We start from the raw sequence: 17,899 nt of genomic DNA on the forward strand, positions 1-17,899 counted from the left end.
AAAAATGTTAAAAATACTACAACTCTCAGTAAATCAGGCATCACTTGTTAAATGCCTATCACCAAGTCAAAAGGAAATATATTTTAAAATAGCTATCATTCCTATCCTTGAATTATAAATCTGAGTCTTTAGAATATAACCTGCACTCTTCAGCCTGGCTTACAAAAACCTTCTACCTGGCCCTTGTCTACTAGCCCCATCCTGTGTCATTTCCCTGTCACCCATGGTAGCCCAACCATAGTGATCTTCTTCAGTTCCCTATATATGACAAGCCTACTGCTTTTATGAGCTCTGTTTAGGCAGATGTCTCTTTCTCTCTCTCTCTCTCACTCTCTCTCTCTCTCTGTCTCTCTCATACACACACACACACTCCATCCTTGTATATCTGCATATCCGGCTCCTTCTTGTTTGTCAACATTTAGCGAAAATATCACCTTCTCAGAGAGATCTCCTCTGACAATCTAAAGTACTCACCTTGTCACTCACTGTAATATCACCCTATTTTAATTCTTTGCATAGTATTTTTTCTTTCTCTGATTTTCTTATTTCTGCACTTACTTTTCAATTTGTCTGCCCACCTCGTGTTAAAATATGAATTCCATAAGAGAAAGCAAGTGGTCTACTTGTTCAATATTCTATTCCCAGATACTGGATGCTCAACAAACATGTTTGCATAAATGAATGAACATCAGGTCTTTGGGTGGCAGCCCTTACTCTGTATGATAAAATATATGTGCCTCTATGATTCAGTTATTACTACTGAAATTTCATAATCATCATGTCAACCTTTCTGATTAAAAATCTATCACTTCAATAAAACAAATCTATTCACAAGTCTAATTAAGGACAAAAACTGATGTAGTGTTCTATGCTTGGCTAAATCAGTCCTATTCCATTCAAATTTTCACTAAATACCAATGCTAGAAAGTCAATTATTATTTATGTTTTTCTACATTTGGAAGAAGAAAGAACAGGAGAAGGAAAGTAGGAGAATTATTTAAGTACACATATTGCCATGATATAAAAGATTATTTGGCTCACATATTGCCTCATCTCTGACTTGAGTGAGTAAAGGTAAATTCTCATTATCTGTTGATAAATCAAAGCTAGTTGAGATTTTTTTTCCCTGACTAAAATTAAAAGTATTTGTAAGTTCAGGAAAAACAAAACAGTCACTGTAATTTATAGGAATACAAAAATTATCAATTGGTAGAATATCAGATCATTTCCAAGGAAGTTAGTAAATTATATTCTAAATACTGGAGATGTAAAAGAAAATATCCACTTAAAGTAAATAACTTGACATAATATAATTTTTATGATTTATCATTTTCTTAATTTCTTCCATTTAAAACACTCAAATTTTCCTAAAATGTAAAAACAGCTTGAAGCTAGCATAATATTCCAGCCCTTGTGCTTTCCTATATACTTCATATGGGATTCTTTCTCAGGAAATTCAAGGAGTTACCCAAACTCCAGAATAAAATACTAGTATTGTATGAAAAAAAAAAGATTCCAAGTTTCAAAACAACTATTTGATTAACAAGGAAGCCCTCATTCCAGCAAAAGTATACCATGATGGTGAACTAATTTATTTTCAATTCTCATAGAATGCCAAGTTAAGAACAAAAAATACGTGAGCTTAATGACATATTGATAGGGCAAAGTGTATTATCAAAGCTTTTGGTGAGATGTCTTTAAGAACAGAACAATGGCAAAGAATCATTGTGGAAAGCTTAGGTGGAAACACTAAAAACTCAAAAACAGACAATTACTGAAGTAATAAAAATACCACAATAAAACATCTCTTTTTATCAAAAATGAGACATATAATGTATAATCTGCTACAATACACTAAAGTAATGCAATGTAGGCTCTGCACATTTAAATTGACTACTGTGCTCGCCATTCAAAAAGACTGTTGTAATACATAATAATTTTTTAAACCTCCTAAAGAGAAACACACACAATGGGCCTAACTTAGGTCTACAAGAAAAGTTAAAAATATCTACATGTAACAGTAAAATATTTTTTTAAAAAACTCAAATACATTTAAAGAGAATTTTACCAAAATATATCAGCTATATTTTAAAAAACTGGCTGTTTTATTATATTGGTGACTGTTATATAGCAAAGTAAGGGGATAATTTTAAGACATGAACTGGAGAAAAATAGGTCTTTGGGAACCTCTACTTTGATGGGGGGCTGGCGGGGGAGGGCACTGATATAAAAGAGTGATTAAGGAAGTCCTTGAGTGATTTCCCAGAGTAAAGTTAAATTTTTTTCTTGCATTCCTCTTATCCTCCCTTGGATATTCAAGTCTTCCCTCTAATTGAGTGATCTCAAAGAAAGAAAGCTTGTAATCTTAAAGAACAGTAGTTGCAGTAGACAGTTTTTTAAAATGGCTAATGCTATGAAAGAAGTTAACAGAAGCACTGGGGAGGGAGAGAGTTATACTTGTAAGGACCTAGTTATTCATTTTGCTACCAAGCCCCATGAAGGAGAAATCTATTTCAATGCATAAATCAATAAAACGGAGCTTTAACATGTGAGAAGTCAAGTGATAGCTGATATACTTTCCTAAGCCATGTGGGCTGAAAGCTGGGTTATTTCATCATTTAAAAATTCCAGGTAGGCCATTGTGGCTCACATCTGTAATCTCAGCACTTTGGGAGGCCCAGGTGGACGGATCACTTGAGACCGGCCTGGGCAGCATGGAGAGACCCCATCTCTACAAAAAAAATACAAAAATTCGCCGGGCGTGGTGACGCATTCTTACAGTCCCAGCTATTCCAAAGGCTGGGGTGGGAGGACCCTGCCAGGTCAAGACTGCAGTGAGCCATGATTGTACCACTGCCTATATGAAAGAGTGAGACTCTGTCTCAAAAAAAAAAAATCTAAACCCTTATTCTACTGTATTTTTTGGCCCCATTAATGTATCAACAAAAAGCAACCAACATAATTCTTTGATAAAAGCTCCATTATAGACCATTTTACTTCAATGTTTGTTTCGTATGTTAGCTTTTAAGATAATACTCTAAATTGCCAATGTCTGCTCTAGTTGTGCCAAGACCAATCAACCAAAACTACCATCACACAACCTCCCATGTCTGGGGGTCCAGGATACTAGAAAGGATGGTGGAGAATATATCTTAAGATATGGATATCCTTTTGCAGACCAAATTGCCTAAAGGGGTAGTGGATAAGGGCTATTGCAAGACTACTGTTTCCCTGTCTGGTCAGTAGTGAGGTTTCGTTGCTCCTAGGACACTAGGAAATGAATAACATCAAGGTATTTGCAACATGGTTCAATGACTCTTCACACAAATCCAACTCTAAAGTAACTGTAAAGCAGCCTATCTCCCCTCAAGCAAATAAAGAGAATTGCTACATCAATGGAAGATTTTGAATAAAACTGAAAAGTAGATCTAATTCATAAGATATGGAGAACTCAATGAAAAAAACATCATTAGTAAGACCAGAGAGGATTTTTTTTTCAAATTTTAAGGATCTAGATTTTACCAGCAGTAAGGTTCTCAACACACTGTAAGAACATAAATACAAAAACCACACATACAATCACCCAAATCTAATATTAAAGAGTAAGAATATTCTTCACCATCTAAATATTCATCATTGATATTTAATCACTATCTTTTAAATGTGAATTTGGAATCAGATTTTTGAGTTCACTTCCTTTGCCTCCATCCACTCAATTGAGTTAGTGGTTTCTTGAAAATGACTTAATCCCTAATAGATAATCAATAGTCTTCCAATCACCAAATCATGTATTTCTTTCTTTTATACTCTCTTTAACCTCTACAACGCTTGAAAAACTGCTCACTTTGAACTTTCTGGAAGCTCTCATATCTGTAGCTTCTATAATTTTGGCACTGTGACTTTCCCCTACTTTGATTATTCCTCCAGTAAGTACTATTAAAATACTTGCTCTCTCCAATTTCTAATCATGGGGACTTTCTACAAATCAATCCTTAGCTCTCTCCTTCCTCTTTCCTTTGATTTCTTATTTGTCTCATACCTTGAATTGGCATTTCTGGAGGATGACTCACAGAGATCTCTAACTCATGGTCTTTCAAAATTAAGTCTCTTACATCCAACTTCTTTTTGAGCAGTTTAATTTAGTGGAACTAGGCTTGGCATGTTCTTTGCTCTCGGATGTCACTTTGTCCAACTGTCATACCACTTGAAAAATCTGTTCTTAAAGAGACATTTTAAAAATCCATGCATTTTTGTCCTTGTTACTGCATTCAAAAACTTCCAGGTCACTCTCCTGTTTATTTAACAATCTATCCTGAATAAAGCTACCAGTTTCCTTGATGACCTTACAGTCTAACTTACAGTTTTTCATCTATCCAAACTGCATTTTCCTTGATATCTAGGGAGAATTTTTTATTAGACACGTCAAACCAAGCCACATCCAAATCATTAGAGATCCAAATTATTACACAGAAATAATGGAGCATTGAGCTGCTTTATTGGCTACTACCACACAATGTTTCACCAAATTAATGCATTTATCAAACACATAAGAATTATTAAGAGATGTGATAAAAGACCATGTTACTATTTTCTTTGGAATTTAGAACATATATTAGATAGGCACATTTAATATAAAATACACAACATTTTAGATTATTAGGTATCACTGTGAAAAGTTTGCCACCACCCTCACCATCCCTGTTACTCTTAGACATCAAGCAGAATTTTGGCCCTACTGCTCCCACATTCTCTGCAGGACTTCCATAACCACACTACTCTTCCTTCTCCCGTGACTCCATCCCTTCTAAAATTTTCTACCCTGCCCTCTGCAAACCACCTTCCATGATAGCAAATTTCCTTATATTCTCAATCCATCAATGAATTCTTCAACCATCAACTTCCCTGCCTACTGTCTACCTGTTACACAGCCCTGACAAAAACCCTGGCTGTTCTTCTTTGTGGCTAAATCCTAGCTGCTGGATTCTGCTGGAAATAACCACATACATTTATAAGCTGGAATCACCCATAAATATGATGTCCCATTTCAACTTGACTCCAAGGTTATGTCTTATCAACCCACTTTAACCTATTTTACTCCCCACAGATCTTCACATGCTTTGCCTTGTGATTCACTGTCAGCAAATAATGTTACCCTAACTTATCAAACAAGAGATTAAAACGTCAGTGATATCTCATTCAATTCTGCCATCAAACCCATGAACTTGTTGCACCTAAACACCTCTTTTTCTCTTTCCCTTCTATTATTACAACAGACAATAATGTCCCTCTTCCTGTCTGCTCTACACTGCCTCTCCTCTATACTTCCAAGACCACAGAACTCTTCTTCCACTGATTTTCACTTTTCCTAATACTGTTGTACCTTTTCTCTTCTATTCCTCATGTCAGTTTAGTATAGAATACATACATCATTTATATGAAACATACAGAGTACTGGCATATGGATTCTTGAGATTACAAAAAGCACTGTGCTTATCATAACCACAATGACTTTGTCCACTGGACACTTCTATTTTCTTAACTTTAGTAATTTCTGGCAGTTTTGCTCACTCGCCCCTTGACATCTTAGCTTCTTTGGCATCACACTATCCTGGTTTTCCTTCTACTTCCCCAGCCTCTTTTTTTAAGTCTCCTCTGCGGGATCCTCTTCTGTTGCAAGGTCTTTAAATGACTTTCCTTAGATATTGATCCTAGGTCCTCTTCTTGGCCTACATGCTACTATGAGGTAATCACAATCATTGCCATTGTTTTTGCTACCATATGTAAGCTGACAAATCTTTATCTCCAGCCCAATTCTAAGTTTCAGACCCATACATCAAAATCAACAGGGTGTCTTCATTTGAATGCTCTAAGGTACTTCTAACTCACATCTGAAACTGAACATCCAATGTCATATCCTCTGCAGCCCTCTATCCCACCTGTACCACACAAAGTTCCTTCTCTAGATTTCCCTGTCTCAGTACTGTCATTATCACAGACCTAACTAGTCAACTCAGAAAACTGTATGTCACTGCAAACTTCACTCCCCTACCATTTCCCCATATCCAGTAAGGTACTAGATCAAGTACTGTCCATTCTACCTCCTAAATAACTCTCAAATGTTTCCACTTCTCTCTATTTCCATTGATACTTTCCAACATAGGCCACTATCATCTCACCTAGAATGTTTTGATGGCTTCTGAAATGATTGTTCAGCTTCTAGTATTGCCCCCAACACCGTAGTTTATTCACCATACTGTAGCCAGAATAATCTTTGTAAAATGCAAATCTGGCCACAAGATTCTTTCACTGAAATACCCAACTTCTTAGTATAAGAATGTTCTTAGTATAAGGGAGCTTCATTCTAGTCTTCAGTCTCATTTGTAGTCATTCTATTTTTGAACTCTAACCTTTAATCACACTGAAATTCTTTACGTTTAGTGGGGGGCAAGCTCATAGCACAAACTCTTTACAATCATCTGGCTAACAGCTACTCATCCTTCAGGTTGTGACTTAGACAGACATCACACCTTCCTTGATCCACCATTACCACAGTTGGATTCTCTACCAATGTACTCACTGTACAACTGTTAATTCCTCTAGGAAAGCACTTACCATTCTCTACCTTCATTGATCATTTACTTTTCTCTGCTGGGTACCCCCAAATCTGGCTACTAACCATAAACACCATGGTATCTGGGACTATATTTATCTTTTTCAATGTTTTATTTCCAGCACTTAGAACAATGCCTAGTACATGCAAGGCACTTAAATATTTACTGAATGACAAAAAATAAACTTTAAAAGTGTTTTAAACTTAAGAAAAGCTGCCACTACTACAGGCTACTGGTTCTATCATATTTCATATAAAAAATAAACAATATTTGCTATATACCATGTTAGTAAGTTTAAGAAACCAGGTATCAAGAATACTATCTACACAAAATGTTCACTAAGAATTATGTGTATTAAACATGTGTATTAAATGTAAGCAAACTACATGTAGTCTATGCTCCCAAATTATGGCCACAAATTTCTTAGAAAAGTAGTAATTTATTTCCTTAGCTTTCCCTTTGCCAAGTGATTACTGCTGTGCATTAAGTCACTAATTCTTAATTATCATAACTTGACATTTATTTGCCAGAAAACTCTCTGCCCATTTGGTTTTATGCAAATTCTGAGATCGGTTATATTTAAAAGAAAACATGGAATAAGTGAATTTTAGGAGAAACTTCAAAGGAAGAGAGGTCAAAGAGAACAGAGGATAAAAAAGGAGAGTATATTAACTTTTGAAACCCTAAAAGAAGAAAATTCAAGTGCTAGAATTATCAGGGACAATAAAACAGAGTTCACACATTACAGCTTAAGATAGGAAAGAGAAAGACATATGGAGGAAAGAGGCATTAAGCAATTATTAATAAACATAAGTGAAGGTACTCAAACTGATAAAACAACGCAGTTTGTTCGTTCATCATTTACTAAGCAGTGCCCATGTGCCAAGCACCAGGTATACATACAGTTTCAACACAATTCCTGCCCTCATAAAGCTCACATTTGAGACAAGGAGACAAAAAATAAACAAGGAAACAAATTAATATAGGATTATATATTGTTGAGTGCTCTGAATGAATCAAAAATAATGTCAGAAAAACGGCACGTGTGAAGGCCCAAAGTTTAGAGCTGGCTTAGCATATCTGAGCAAGACCAGACAGACAAGAAGACAGCCATGCACATCACAGTCAACAGTCTGGATTTTATTGTTAATATAATGGGAAGTCACTAAAGAGTTGTAAGCCAGGGAAGAAAGTAAAAAGATTTTTTCATCCCTAAGATGACTCCAGCTAATTAGCCCCAAATAGGGTTTACAGTACTTCAGACACCATTTTTATGCTTTAGCCAGATATCTAGATATCTTCAGCAGAACAAACCCATCTTTTAATCAAATCTTAAATCCACCTCTACTATATGGAAAACAACACTAAAGATCATGACAGGACAGCACCACCTTATTATATCGACATCAGTCAACTATTATAAATTACCAATTTCTTCATTAATAAAGCCAGGACATACTCTTCTAGTTCTAAAACATGTCATTGTAATGGAAAGAAAGGAATACTCAGGAAAAAAAAAACAAAATTACAGGAAGCAAAACGGAATTGGCAGGATTCTGAACATCTTGGATTTTTTTTAAGTTGCCAAATATTTTATGAATGACAATAGAAAGAAAGCTTTGAAACAGATAGTATATAAAAAGGCAAAGAAAGGTTAGGTAATTATTTAAATATATAAAAGCTATGAAGTAAGAAGGTGAATACTGTGATATACAAAATTTAAGTTAAAAACTTTAGCAATGTTTAACAAAATGCCATTCTCAAAAGAGACCTGATATGGTTTGGATGTAGGTCCCTTCCAAATCTCATGTTGAAAGGTGACTCCCAGTGTCGGAGGAAGGTCCTGGTAAGAGGTGAATGCATCAGGGGCTGACCCTCATGAATGGTTTTGCACCATCCGCTTGGTGACAAATGGGTTCTCAGTTCACTTGAGATCTAGTTGTTTAAGAGTCTGGGACATCCCCCCCTGTCTCTTACTCCTGAGACATACCTCCTCCTGGTTTGCCTTTTGCCATGATTGTAAGCTTCCTGAGGCCCTTACCAGGAGCAGATACCTGTGTCATGCTTCCTGTACAGCCTGCAGAACCATAAGCCAATTAAAACTATTTTCTTTATAAATTACCCAGCCTCAGGTATTTCTTCACAGTAACATAAGAACAGACTAACAAAGGATCTCCTACAGAAAACTTTCACTCATCACTGATGACATTCCAATCTCTTATAAGCTTGTGAAAATGATTCCAACAATATTATATAATTAATAGATTACGTATACCTGAATTTTGATATTATCTTAAATTTAAAATAAAGTGATTACTTCTTCATTTTATTGGTCATTAAAGGTTAAGAACAAATAATCATAAATAGTCTAACAAATATTTTTGCTTTTTTGTTTTTAACTAAATTACTAGTAACTTGTCAGTTATTAAACTTTGCTCACAGATCTTGAAATTTTAAGTGGTAAATAATGTAAACTAAACTGAATAGGGCACACAGAAAATGTCATATTTTCTATGCTGTTCCCTATTTGGAAAAATAGTTAAAGCAGTTAAAAGTTTAATTCACACAGAAAATATCTCCTAAGACTTTGCATATATATCCATATCCAGATAGTTCTTTTTTCTTCGCTCACCTACTTTTCTCAACCACCCATGAAAATAAGCCAATGATACGTAGTTTGTTCTCTCCATTCCTATTATCAGGCTGTTTTTTCTAATCCTATCCAAAATTCTCAGAATCATTCAACAGTACTATTTCTTTACAAATGTTAAAATCCAGATTTGAGAAATTAAAGACTTATCTTGTTTACTAATAGAACCTATGACAAGAAATGTTTTTAAAAATTACACATGACTTCTACACTGGCAAACCACTGAAGTGAAGTGTTTAAATACTTAGAAAATGAGTCATCCAGTAGTAGCAAATTCCCTAAAGATTATGGCAGAAATGTGTAAAAAGCTTCAAAATACTTGAAGAAAGCCCAGGTAAAACATATATTGAAATAAACAAACATAATAGAAAGGTGATGATTTTCTTCAAATATGACAACCTCATTAAAATGCAACACATGTTTTTCTGTAAAAAGAAAATCAAAGAAGACGAAATAGATGCTTTATATAAAATATTTACCTATACAATGCACAAAGCCCACTATGGTTAGTAACCTTTATGGCTTTGAAGAACGAGATATTTACATATCTTTCTTTCTGCATGTGCGTGTGCGTATGTGTGTTTTGTATATATTTTTAACAGTTGACAGCTGTTTTAGAGCATACAGAGATGCCAAGCTGAATGAGGGTCTTGATTACTTCAAGATTAGCTATCTAAAGTTTCTATTCATTTTAAGTGTTGTTAGTTGGAAGAGTCATTAGTCACTTCCTTGTCTCATAGAACATCAGCATACATTTACATTGTTAATGAACATTTGGGGTAAATGAATTAATGGCACTTTTAAACATCAATTCAGTCCTAATAACTTAGTATGTCATAGAAATGTTAGGCTAGGATATAAACGAAAAGCCTTTTTAGTAAAGGTAACTACTCATTCCTGTAAACAATAAAGGATAAAATTAATTTAAAATGTTTTTTTAACCAGGTTTAAAAAAAAAAAAAAAACTCAGTATTCAATGAAATAGACCATATAAAAATTCGCACTTAAAAAACAAACAACGACAACAAAAACTACGTCCTCAAATAACCATAGTAATCAGAAAGAGTATGAAATATTTTGGTGAAACTATTTTATACACTTGACACAAAGACATTTACTTTTAAAACACCCACTTACAGAAGTACTTGCAAAATAATTTGATTTATTTAACTGAATGCTTCTTATGAGTATTACATTTAAGAGAAAATATCACTAGAAAAGGTGTCATGCTCAGCACTGAGATATTAAAATACTGAAATTGAAATGAGCACTATTAATTTTCGTATTATCAAATCTTAAACATAAGTCTTGAGTTCTTATTTAACCAAAAATACAAAAATTAAAAAATTAAATCACAAAAATAAGCTGGAAAAATTCTCTCCCATTTTCATTAAAAACAACAATGGCATTTGTATGTAGGAGGTATTAAAGATGCACAAAAAGCATAAACATTCTGCATAAAGTTTGTGTTCTAAAGAAATAGCCATTTTAGGTGGGAGTCAATTCTTTTTGTAAATTCTCAAAACATGAGTTAAAAGCAGACCTTGACATCAGTATAAACAGAAAAAAAACATTTTTTTGAAGAATATAACACACATGATTTACTTTGACTAATTTCCTTTTTATAACAGTTTGTCTGTATACTTTGACTAATTTATGTTTTAAAATAGATCTTACAATTTTGATACCTTTATTTCACAAGTGAAAACTTACAAGCAGTCACTGAGTCAATGAACTTTATCAAATATTTAGTGAACTACTTAAAAACTAAGGATAAGGCTTCAAGAATTCTTACAAACTCAATTGCTTTCGTCTAAGATACTATGTTATTATGATCATTAAGTAAATACTGAGAAAATAATAGAGTTCTGATACATAAACATTTGATACATTGTTATAGGGTAGACCCTGAATACAGTCTACATTTTAACTGTCTACCATTTAATAATTTCAGCGTATAGATCTTTAAAAATATAACACAAATTTCAGTTACTTTAAAAAAAAAAAGAGGATGAATCAAGTCTTTTATGCTGGAATAATCTCAATCTGCTGAAGGGGGAAAAAATCCCTGAAAAATCCACGCCAAAAATTTAAGATTCTTTAAAAGATGTTTGACCAAGGCCCTTTCGCATTTCAACATTTTTATGCTGAAGTCATTGTTCAGTTTATTATCTTCTTTTAAAGAATGACAGTGTGTTAAACATTTGGCTAATGCTTCTGTGGATAACTGAAACCTGGCTTGTTGAAGTATTCATTAGTGTCAAGGGTGCTCTGCACATATCCAGAATAACATACTTAACATTGGCCTGCTCAGCTTCATGAAGAGAATTACACACATAAGGTGGACACAGCTAACTGAGGGCCCTCTGCTAGGTTTACCAGTACCCTACCTGCAAACAGTATTGGCATACAAAACTCACCTCCAGACTTGTTAGAGTAACTGGACAAGGGGTCAATGCCTACTTCTTGTTCTTCTGCCTGCAGAGGATGTCTAGTTTCAGATGAGGAATGATACATTGTGGGAACTGGACAATGTCACCAAAAGTAACTACCTGGGAGGTGAAAAAATACAGAGAAAAATAATAAATTCTTTTTCTGCTATGACTGCGAATAAATATAAGACTGAAATGATTAAATGAACATTATAGACATTAACAAGTTTTTCCCAGCCTCCAGGGACTTTACCTCACATTGGTAGGCTTATGCAAAGAAGGGAAAAAGGTAACACAAAATTTTTCATTTCAAAAATTTCTCAAAAATCTGAGCGTCATTTATAATCTTTATCTCAATTTTGAATCATATTTATTTTCAATAAATATGCTAAATTCTAAAGACAATACTCTCACATTTATAGCATCCTTTTGTTTTACAGCCAAAATAATAAACATTCACAATAGAAACTTTCAAAATACAGAAAATATAGCAAATTAAAATCAATCATTCATGATAGTATTAGCTAGAAATATTAGTGTTAACATTTCAGTGTATTACACATGTACTTCCTGTCTTTATTCGGGGCATTTAAAATACATATGGTTTTAATATGATCCATAACATGCTAAACATACTTATTATGTAATCTATGAATATTTTAAATTCAGTATTTTCCTCCCCAGTTTAAAAAAAATAATAATTGTGTGTCTATAATTTCTAATGATTCCTAGCATTCTACATATAGTCAGCACAATTTACGTAACCAATTCCTTATGTAGTAAACAAGATGTTTTCAGTTGTTCAATACTATGAACAGTCTCAAAAATAAATACCTTTTAGCAGTATGTCTGTATCATATCCATGAGTATTTCCTTAGGATAAATTCTTAAATTACAATAGCTGGATTAAAATATATATTTAAAAAATAAGATTTTGGCAAATTGTGTTCTATAAAGGTTTGCACCTAATAGAACAATTCATTTCCCCTTGATTCTCATTAACAATGGATGTTTCCTCTTTGATTTTTTGAACCAATGTGATAGTCAAATTTTGTATTGTATTTGCTTTATAACTACTGAGATATTGTTTCTGTGACATTTGTTTATTGTCTTTTGTTAACGGAATTAATTGTTATGACTGTCTTCATGATTTCTGAACATGCTTTAAGTAGTATGGGTATTAAACCTTGGTTATATGATACATATATTTTTCTCAAAGTGTATCTGTCTTTCAGTTGTATGACATTTTTGTGACATAGGTAACTTTTTATGTGCTCAAATATATCTGTATCTCCAGTATAATATCCACCTCTGGTGTTATACTTACAAGATTTTATAAAAAACTACCTATATTTCCTTTTGTCATATTGAAAGTTTTCCCTCTCAATTCTCACTTATATAAATTATTCCATATTGAACAAATTTTGTTTTAAATTACTTTCAACTTCCAAGGTATACTATTTGTAAATTTTATATGTCCATAAGATGCAAATTATCTTCCCAAATCATAACTCTTTCAAAAAATAAACCAAGTTCACCAATTTTCATGCAAAATAATGTAAGTAACATAATCTTTTAAATTTCAGGAGCAGCAAGGACATGAGAGGAAGAGGAAATAATAAGAGTAAAAAGAAGTGGTAAAAGCAAGTCCAAACAAAATGAGTGTCTAATTTTATAGGATATGGTCTTCACCTATGGAGTAAAAGCTCCAGAGATGCTCATGAATACAGAAATTCTTGATGACCTTTTACCAAAACAAAATGCCCCTCTATTCTCTTTACTTTCTCTCTAAAACCATCACCTTGTAAAATACTCATATACATGTTCTAATTTTTATCAGAAGTCTCCAAAACCCTCTACATCCACACAATCACAGTCAGATGTTAATAAAACCTATCCCCCTGGAATTGTGGCTAAAACAATATAAGCAGAGGATTAAGGAAAACAAAGAACTTTGGTAGCTAACATGCAGTAAGAATATCTAAAGCCATAAATCTTAAATCCATAAATCTAGACAGTTGTCAGTATTTGCTTATGTGTGCCAATCAATAAGCATATACTGAGCACGTGCTATACAGAAGAAACTCTGGAGAAAATAATCTAGTAGAGGACAGTAAAATGTAGATGAACAATTAGAGTATAACACAAAGTTTGATAAATTCTGTTGAACAAATAAATTCAGAACCAAAGTCCTCTGCTATGCAGCAGTCACCAAATTCAAGTATCTACTGAGGTCAGGCAAAAAGCATTATTATTTATAGTTAACATTTATGCACAATGAATATATGCCAAAAACTAGTCTAAATGTTTCATGTACACTCATTTCATCCTCCTTAAAACCCAATTTATCTTGTCAATTTTACTTTCATTTTACCATAGAGAAACTGAGGTACAGAAAGAGTAAGTAACTTGTCTAGAATCACACAAGGAGTAAGTATTAAAGCCAAAATTGAAGTCATCTTGTTTGGTTCTAGAGCTCACATTCTTTCTCCTACATTAATTTGGCTCTAAATAAGTCAGTGTGACAAAAAGACCAGGTGTTAAAAAAGGGGTATGAAAAGATGCAGCCTACGAATAATTAGAACACCCTTTACTCTGCTTCAGCTTTTTCAAGACAAGCTAGAAATCCAGAATTTTATGTGAAATCTGCTAATATGTAAGTGTTAGCAAATAATTCAAATTAAAAGAAAAATACTGGGTAGAACAGATTAAACACTTTTCAAAAAATTTTTTGGCCCATGGGCAACTATTTTAATGTAAGATTTATATTGTCCATATATTCTGATATACTCTTTAAAATATAAAAGCAAACATTGGAGAATGTGTATTTCAAGTTAACTGCTAGATTCCTTAAATTTTCTTTAATATCCTAAACCATGTTTTCATAATCTCAGTAGCTGAATTTCTTATTTTTACAGTACACTTTCACTGTTACAGGTTTCACATACCTAAGATAAATAAATAAATGACTTTTGTGTATTTTAAACTACATTAAAAATAGACAAGTGACAAGCAAGGTGCTATCAAAGTTTATTTTTAAAAGTATTTTTAAAACTCTCATCTTTACACTGTTAGAAGAAAATACTCTACCACACAATGATATTTATACATTCATTTAAGGTGCTAAAAAATACCTAAGGTCTTTTTGACTCCTTAGAGAAAGTTCAAGAAGTCATTTAGTTAATTAAGCTTGAATTATAATTCTTTAGAACTTAACAAGTGTATAGTAATATCCAGTAACCAGAAAACAAAATCAACCAAATACCCCAGTCTACAACCATTCTATATAATCAGGCATCCATTATATCCTAATTTATTATGCCTATAGATTGAAAATGAACCACTGAAATGTTTTTATAATTAAATAAAGGAAACCAGCTGATTAGTAATAATGAGTTATTTTCAAGCAATCTGTTGAAGAAAACGTGTGGATAACGTTAGTAGTTTGCTTTTAATTACAGATTTAAATAACCTAACTCAAAAGTAACTGATTAAGAAGTTGCTGCTTTCATTTTTTTATCGTTTTGTTTTAAAGAGCTATTTTAGCATTCTTGAATCCAAAAAAGCAACTTAAATGTGTTGGTTACTGCTATTGGGATCACCTTGTGAAATCATAACATAATGTTGTTTTTAAATATGAAATCATTTTCCTAAGAATTTCCCAATTTGTGTTTCATAAACATTCCAGTAAGAGAAAATGATTGATTACAAAGCAGAATATCAAAAGTCTTTAATAAATCTATTTTAATATTTATGAATAAATTTTTACCTGTAAATATCAGACTATACAAAATTAAGGGATTTTATTTAGTCTAAAAATTTTTAAACAATCACTGTTAAAGTCAAAACAGCATAAACATAACACTTACAATGGTTCATTAGATCTCTAAATTTGATCACAAACTCCAACTTCTATCCTTGACATGCCTTACTTTTCTCTTACATAGAAGCAAGATACATATAGAAAAAAGGATATAAAGGCCAAAAACATGCCTCTTAGTAGATGACTACTTAAATCCATAACTGATAGATTTTAGTTCTCTTAAATGATATCTTCCTGTGCCTAGAATTTCTCTGGTTAATAAAAATGATGATGATGCCTAAGAATTATTTTAAATAAACAAAAGCAATCTAATTTTTCTGACTGAGAAAGCATAGTAATATACCTTCGACGATCTGGTAAAGGCCCTCTCCTTCCTTTGTTAAACTTACCATAAACAACAATTTTTCCTATTCACATGAGTTCAAAATTCCAAAAAGTCGTAACTAATTTTACAATACGGTTTTAGTGCTATCTTGGGCACAGGAGTTCACAAATAGGCTAAAATTCCCATTTAAAATCCAAGACTAATCTTTAAGATAGTTGTACTGGTTTCACAAGTATAGAGGTTAGAGTTTTAAATCTTAAAAGTGATCTGTCTGAAAGAAAAGACTTCTTTTGCAAATACTTAATTTTTAATAAAAGGGTAAGAGTTCAGCACTAAAGCTTAGAAGGCAGTTTTAAAGTACACTTAAAAAATCAAAGCAGTATTTTTCATGTGAAAAAAAAATCAATATAGGCCAGGCGCGGTAGCTCACGTCTATAATCCCAGCACTTTGGGAGGCCGAGGCAGGCAGACCACGAGGTCAGGAGTTCGAGACCAGCCTGGCCAATATGGTGAAACTCCATCTCTACTAAAAATACAAAAATTAGCCAGGCATGGTGGTGCGTGCCTGTAGTCCCAGCTACTCGAGAGGCTGAGGCAGAAGAATTGCTGGAACCTGGGAGGCGGAGGTTGAAGTGAGCTGCGATCATGCCACTGCACTCCAGCCTGCGCGACAAAGCAAGACTCCATCTCCAAAAAAAAAAAAATCAATCCAACAATACAAGCAGTATCTAAGTGAAAATCTCAAACTATTAGGATTGAACAGATAAAATAATAAGTTAGTTTAATAATATTTTCTCTTTTAAAATGGTATCACATGAATAGAACCTCTAGAAAAGGAATTTATTCTGTCTGAATATGAAATCCTATATATTTCAGCTTATATTCTCTCTTTAACTGTTTCTAAAACTTAGGCACAGAATTAGCATTCTGAACTGTGTCACTCTAAAGACATTCATATTCAGAAAAGCTCATATAAGCATACTTCATTCATTTAAATTCTTGACTGATGGTAAACCTAAAAGTCAAACACTGAAATGATATGATATACTTTACATAAAGATTTCTCCTATAAGAAAACTATACCGAAGAGCTTAAATGGACTACTTTCAGAGTCTATTATAAAAGGGAAGAAGAATGCAGCATAAGTATGAGTTCTAGGTAGCATATATTTACCATGATAGGTATTTAACCAGAAATACGACATTTGGGGTATAAAAGCAAACTTCTCTGGTAGAAGCTACATTTTCACAATTAAGAGACAGGGTAACTGAATATCTTGTTTTTTTAAAAAAATTTTTATTTAGAAATTTTGGTAGCTAAAGGTGAATTTAATGATTGGAAGTAACAATGTTCTAAAGTCTTTACTATAAGGGCAGAAAGGAGAAGAGAAGAAAGGAAAAGAAAAAAGAGGGAAAGAAAACAAAGAAAGAGAAAGAATAAAGTTTTATTTTTAAATTCTGTCAATCTTTAATGCAAGAGGGTTACACTGGACTTTAAGTTAATTAAGTATTAAAATCAATCATCTGAAAGTCTTAATATTTAATATTGTTAGATTGTATATCAAAGTAGTTTTATTATTTATTTACTCCAAACCTTTCCAAAATACTTCATTTGACAACAGGGGGTCTGTTTCTCACAAGATAAATGCATTTACAATGCCAAATAAATTATATATAAAAGCATTTGTCTTAATACATGTCATTCAATATTAAACATCACCCCTTGGTAAAACCCTGAAACCTTAACTCATTTTTACCAACCACACAATTTTACTATCCAAGTATTGTCTAAGAAATAGGTATAAGACTACAATAAGGGTCAACATATAAAAACAATGATCAAAAAACATCAAAACAGATTGAATTCTTATAATTTTCATGCCATCAGCAAAAGCTGTTTAGGGCAAACAATTCACTGTAAATTAAAATACTAGACTCATAAACAATATACATAATGAGAAATATGCAGAACATGAGAGGTTCACAGGTAGACTTAAATATTTTATATTACAAACTAAGAATGCATTTTGCCTTTCAATATTAAAATGCTATAAAGTCA

The 17,899-nt window shown here is 32.9% G+C and overlaps 1 protein-coding gene across 3 annotated transcripts in view; it reads right to left on the reverse strand.

Moving 5' to 3' along the window:
• TBC1D5 (TBC1 domain family, member 5) overlaps positions 1-17,899 on the reverse strand; it is a 582,411-nt gene that overhangs the window by 349,410 nt on the left and 215,102 nt on the right. For all 3 annotated transcript variants that reach the window (XM_011933724.1, XM_011933723.1, XM_011933725.1), the window contains one exon: positions 11,682-11,813. In XM_011933724.1, the coding sequence (XP_011789114.1) occupies positions 11,682-11,778 (97 nt within the window). In that variant the 5' untranslated portion in view covers positions 11,779-11,813. The remainder of the gene's footprint in view (positions 1-11,681; positions 11,814-17,899) is intronic.

This window comes from Colobus angolensis, unplaced genomic scaffold, assembly GCF_000951035.1.
Source record: "Colobus angolensis palliatus isolate OR3802 unplaced genomic scaffold, Cang.pa_1.0 Scaffold129, whole genome shotgun sequence".
Lineage (NCBI taxonomy): Eukaryota > Metazoa > Chordata > Mammalia > Primates > Cercopithecidae > Colobus > Colobus angolensis.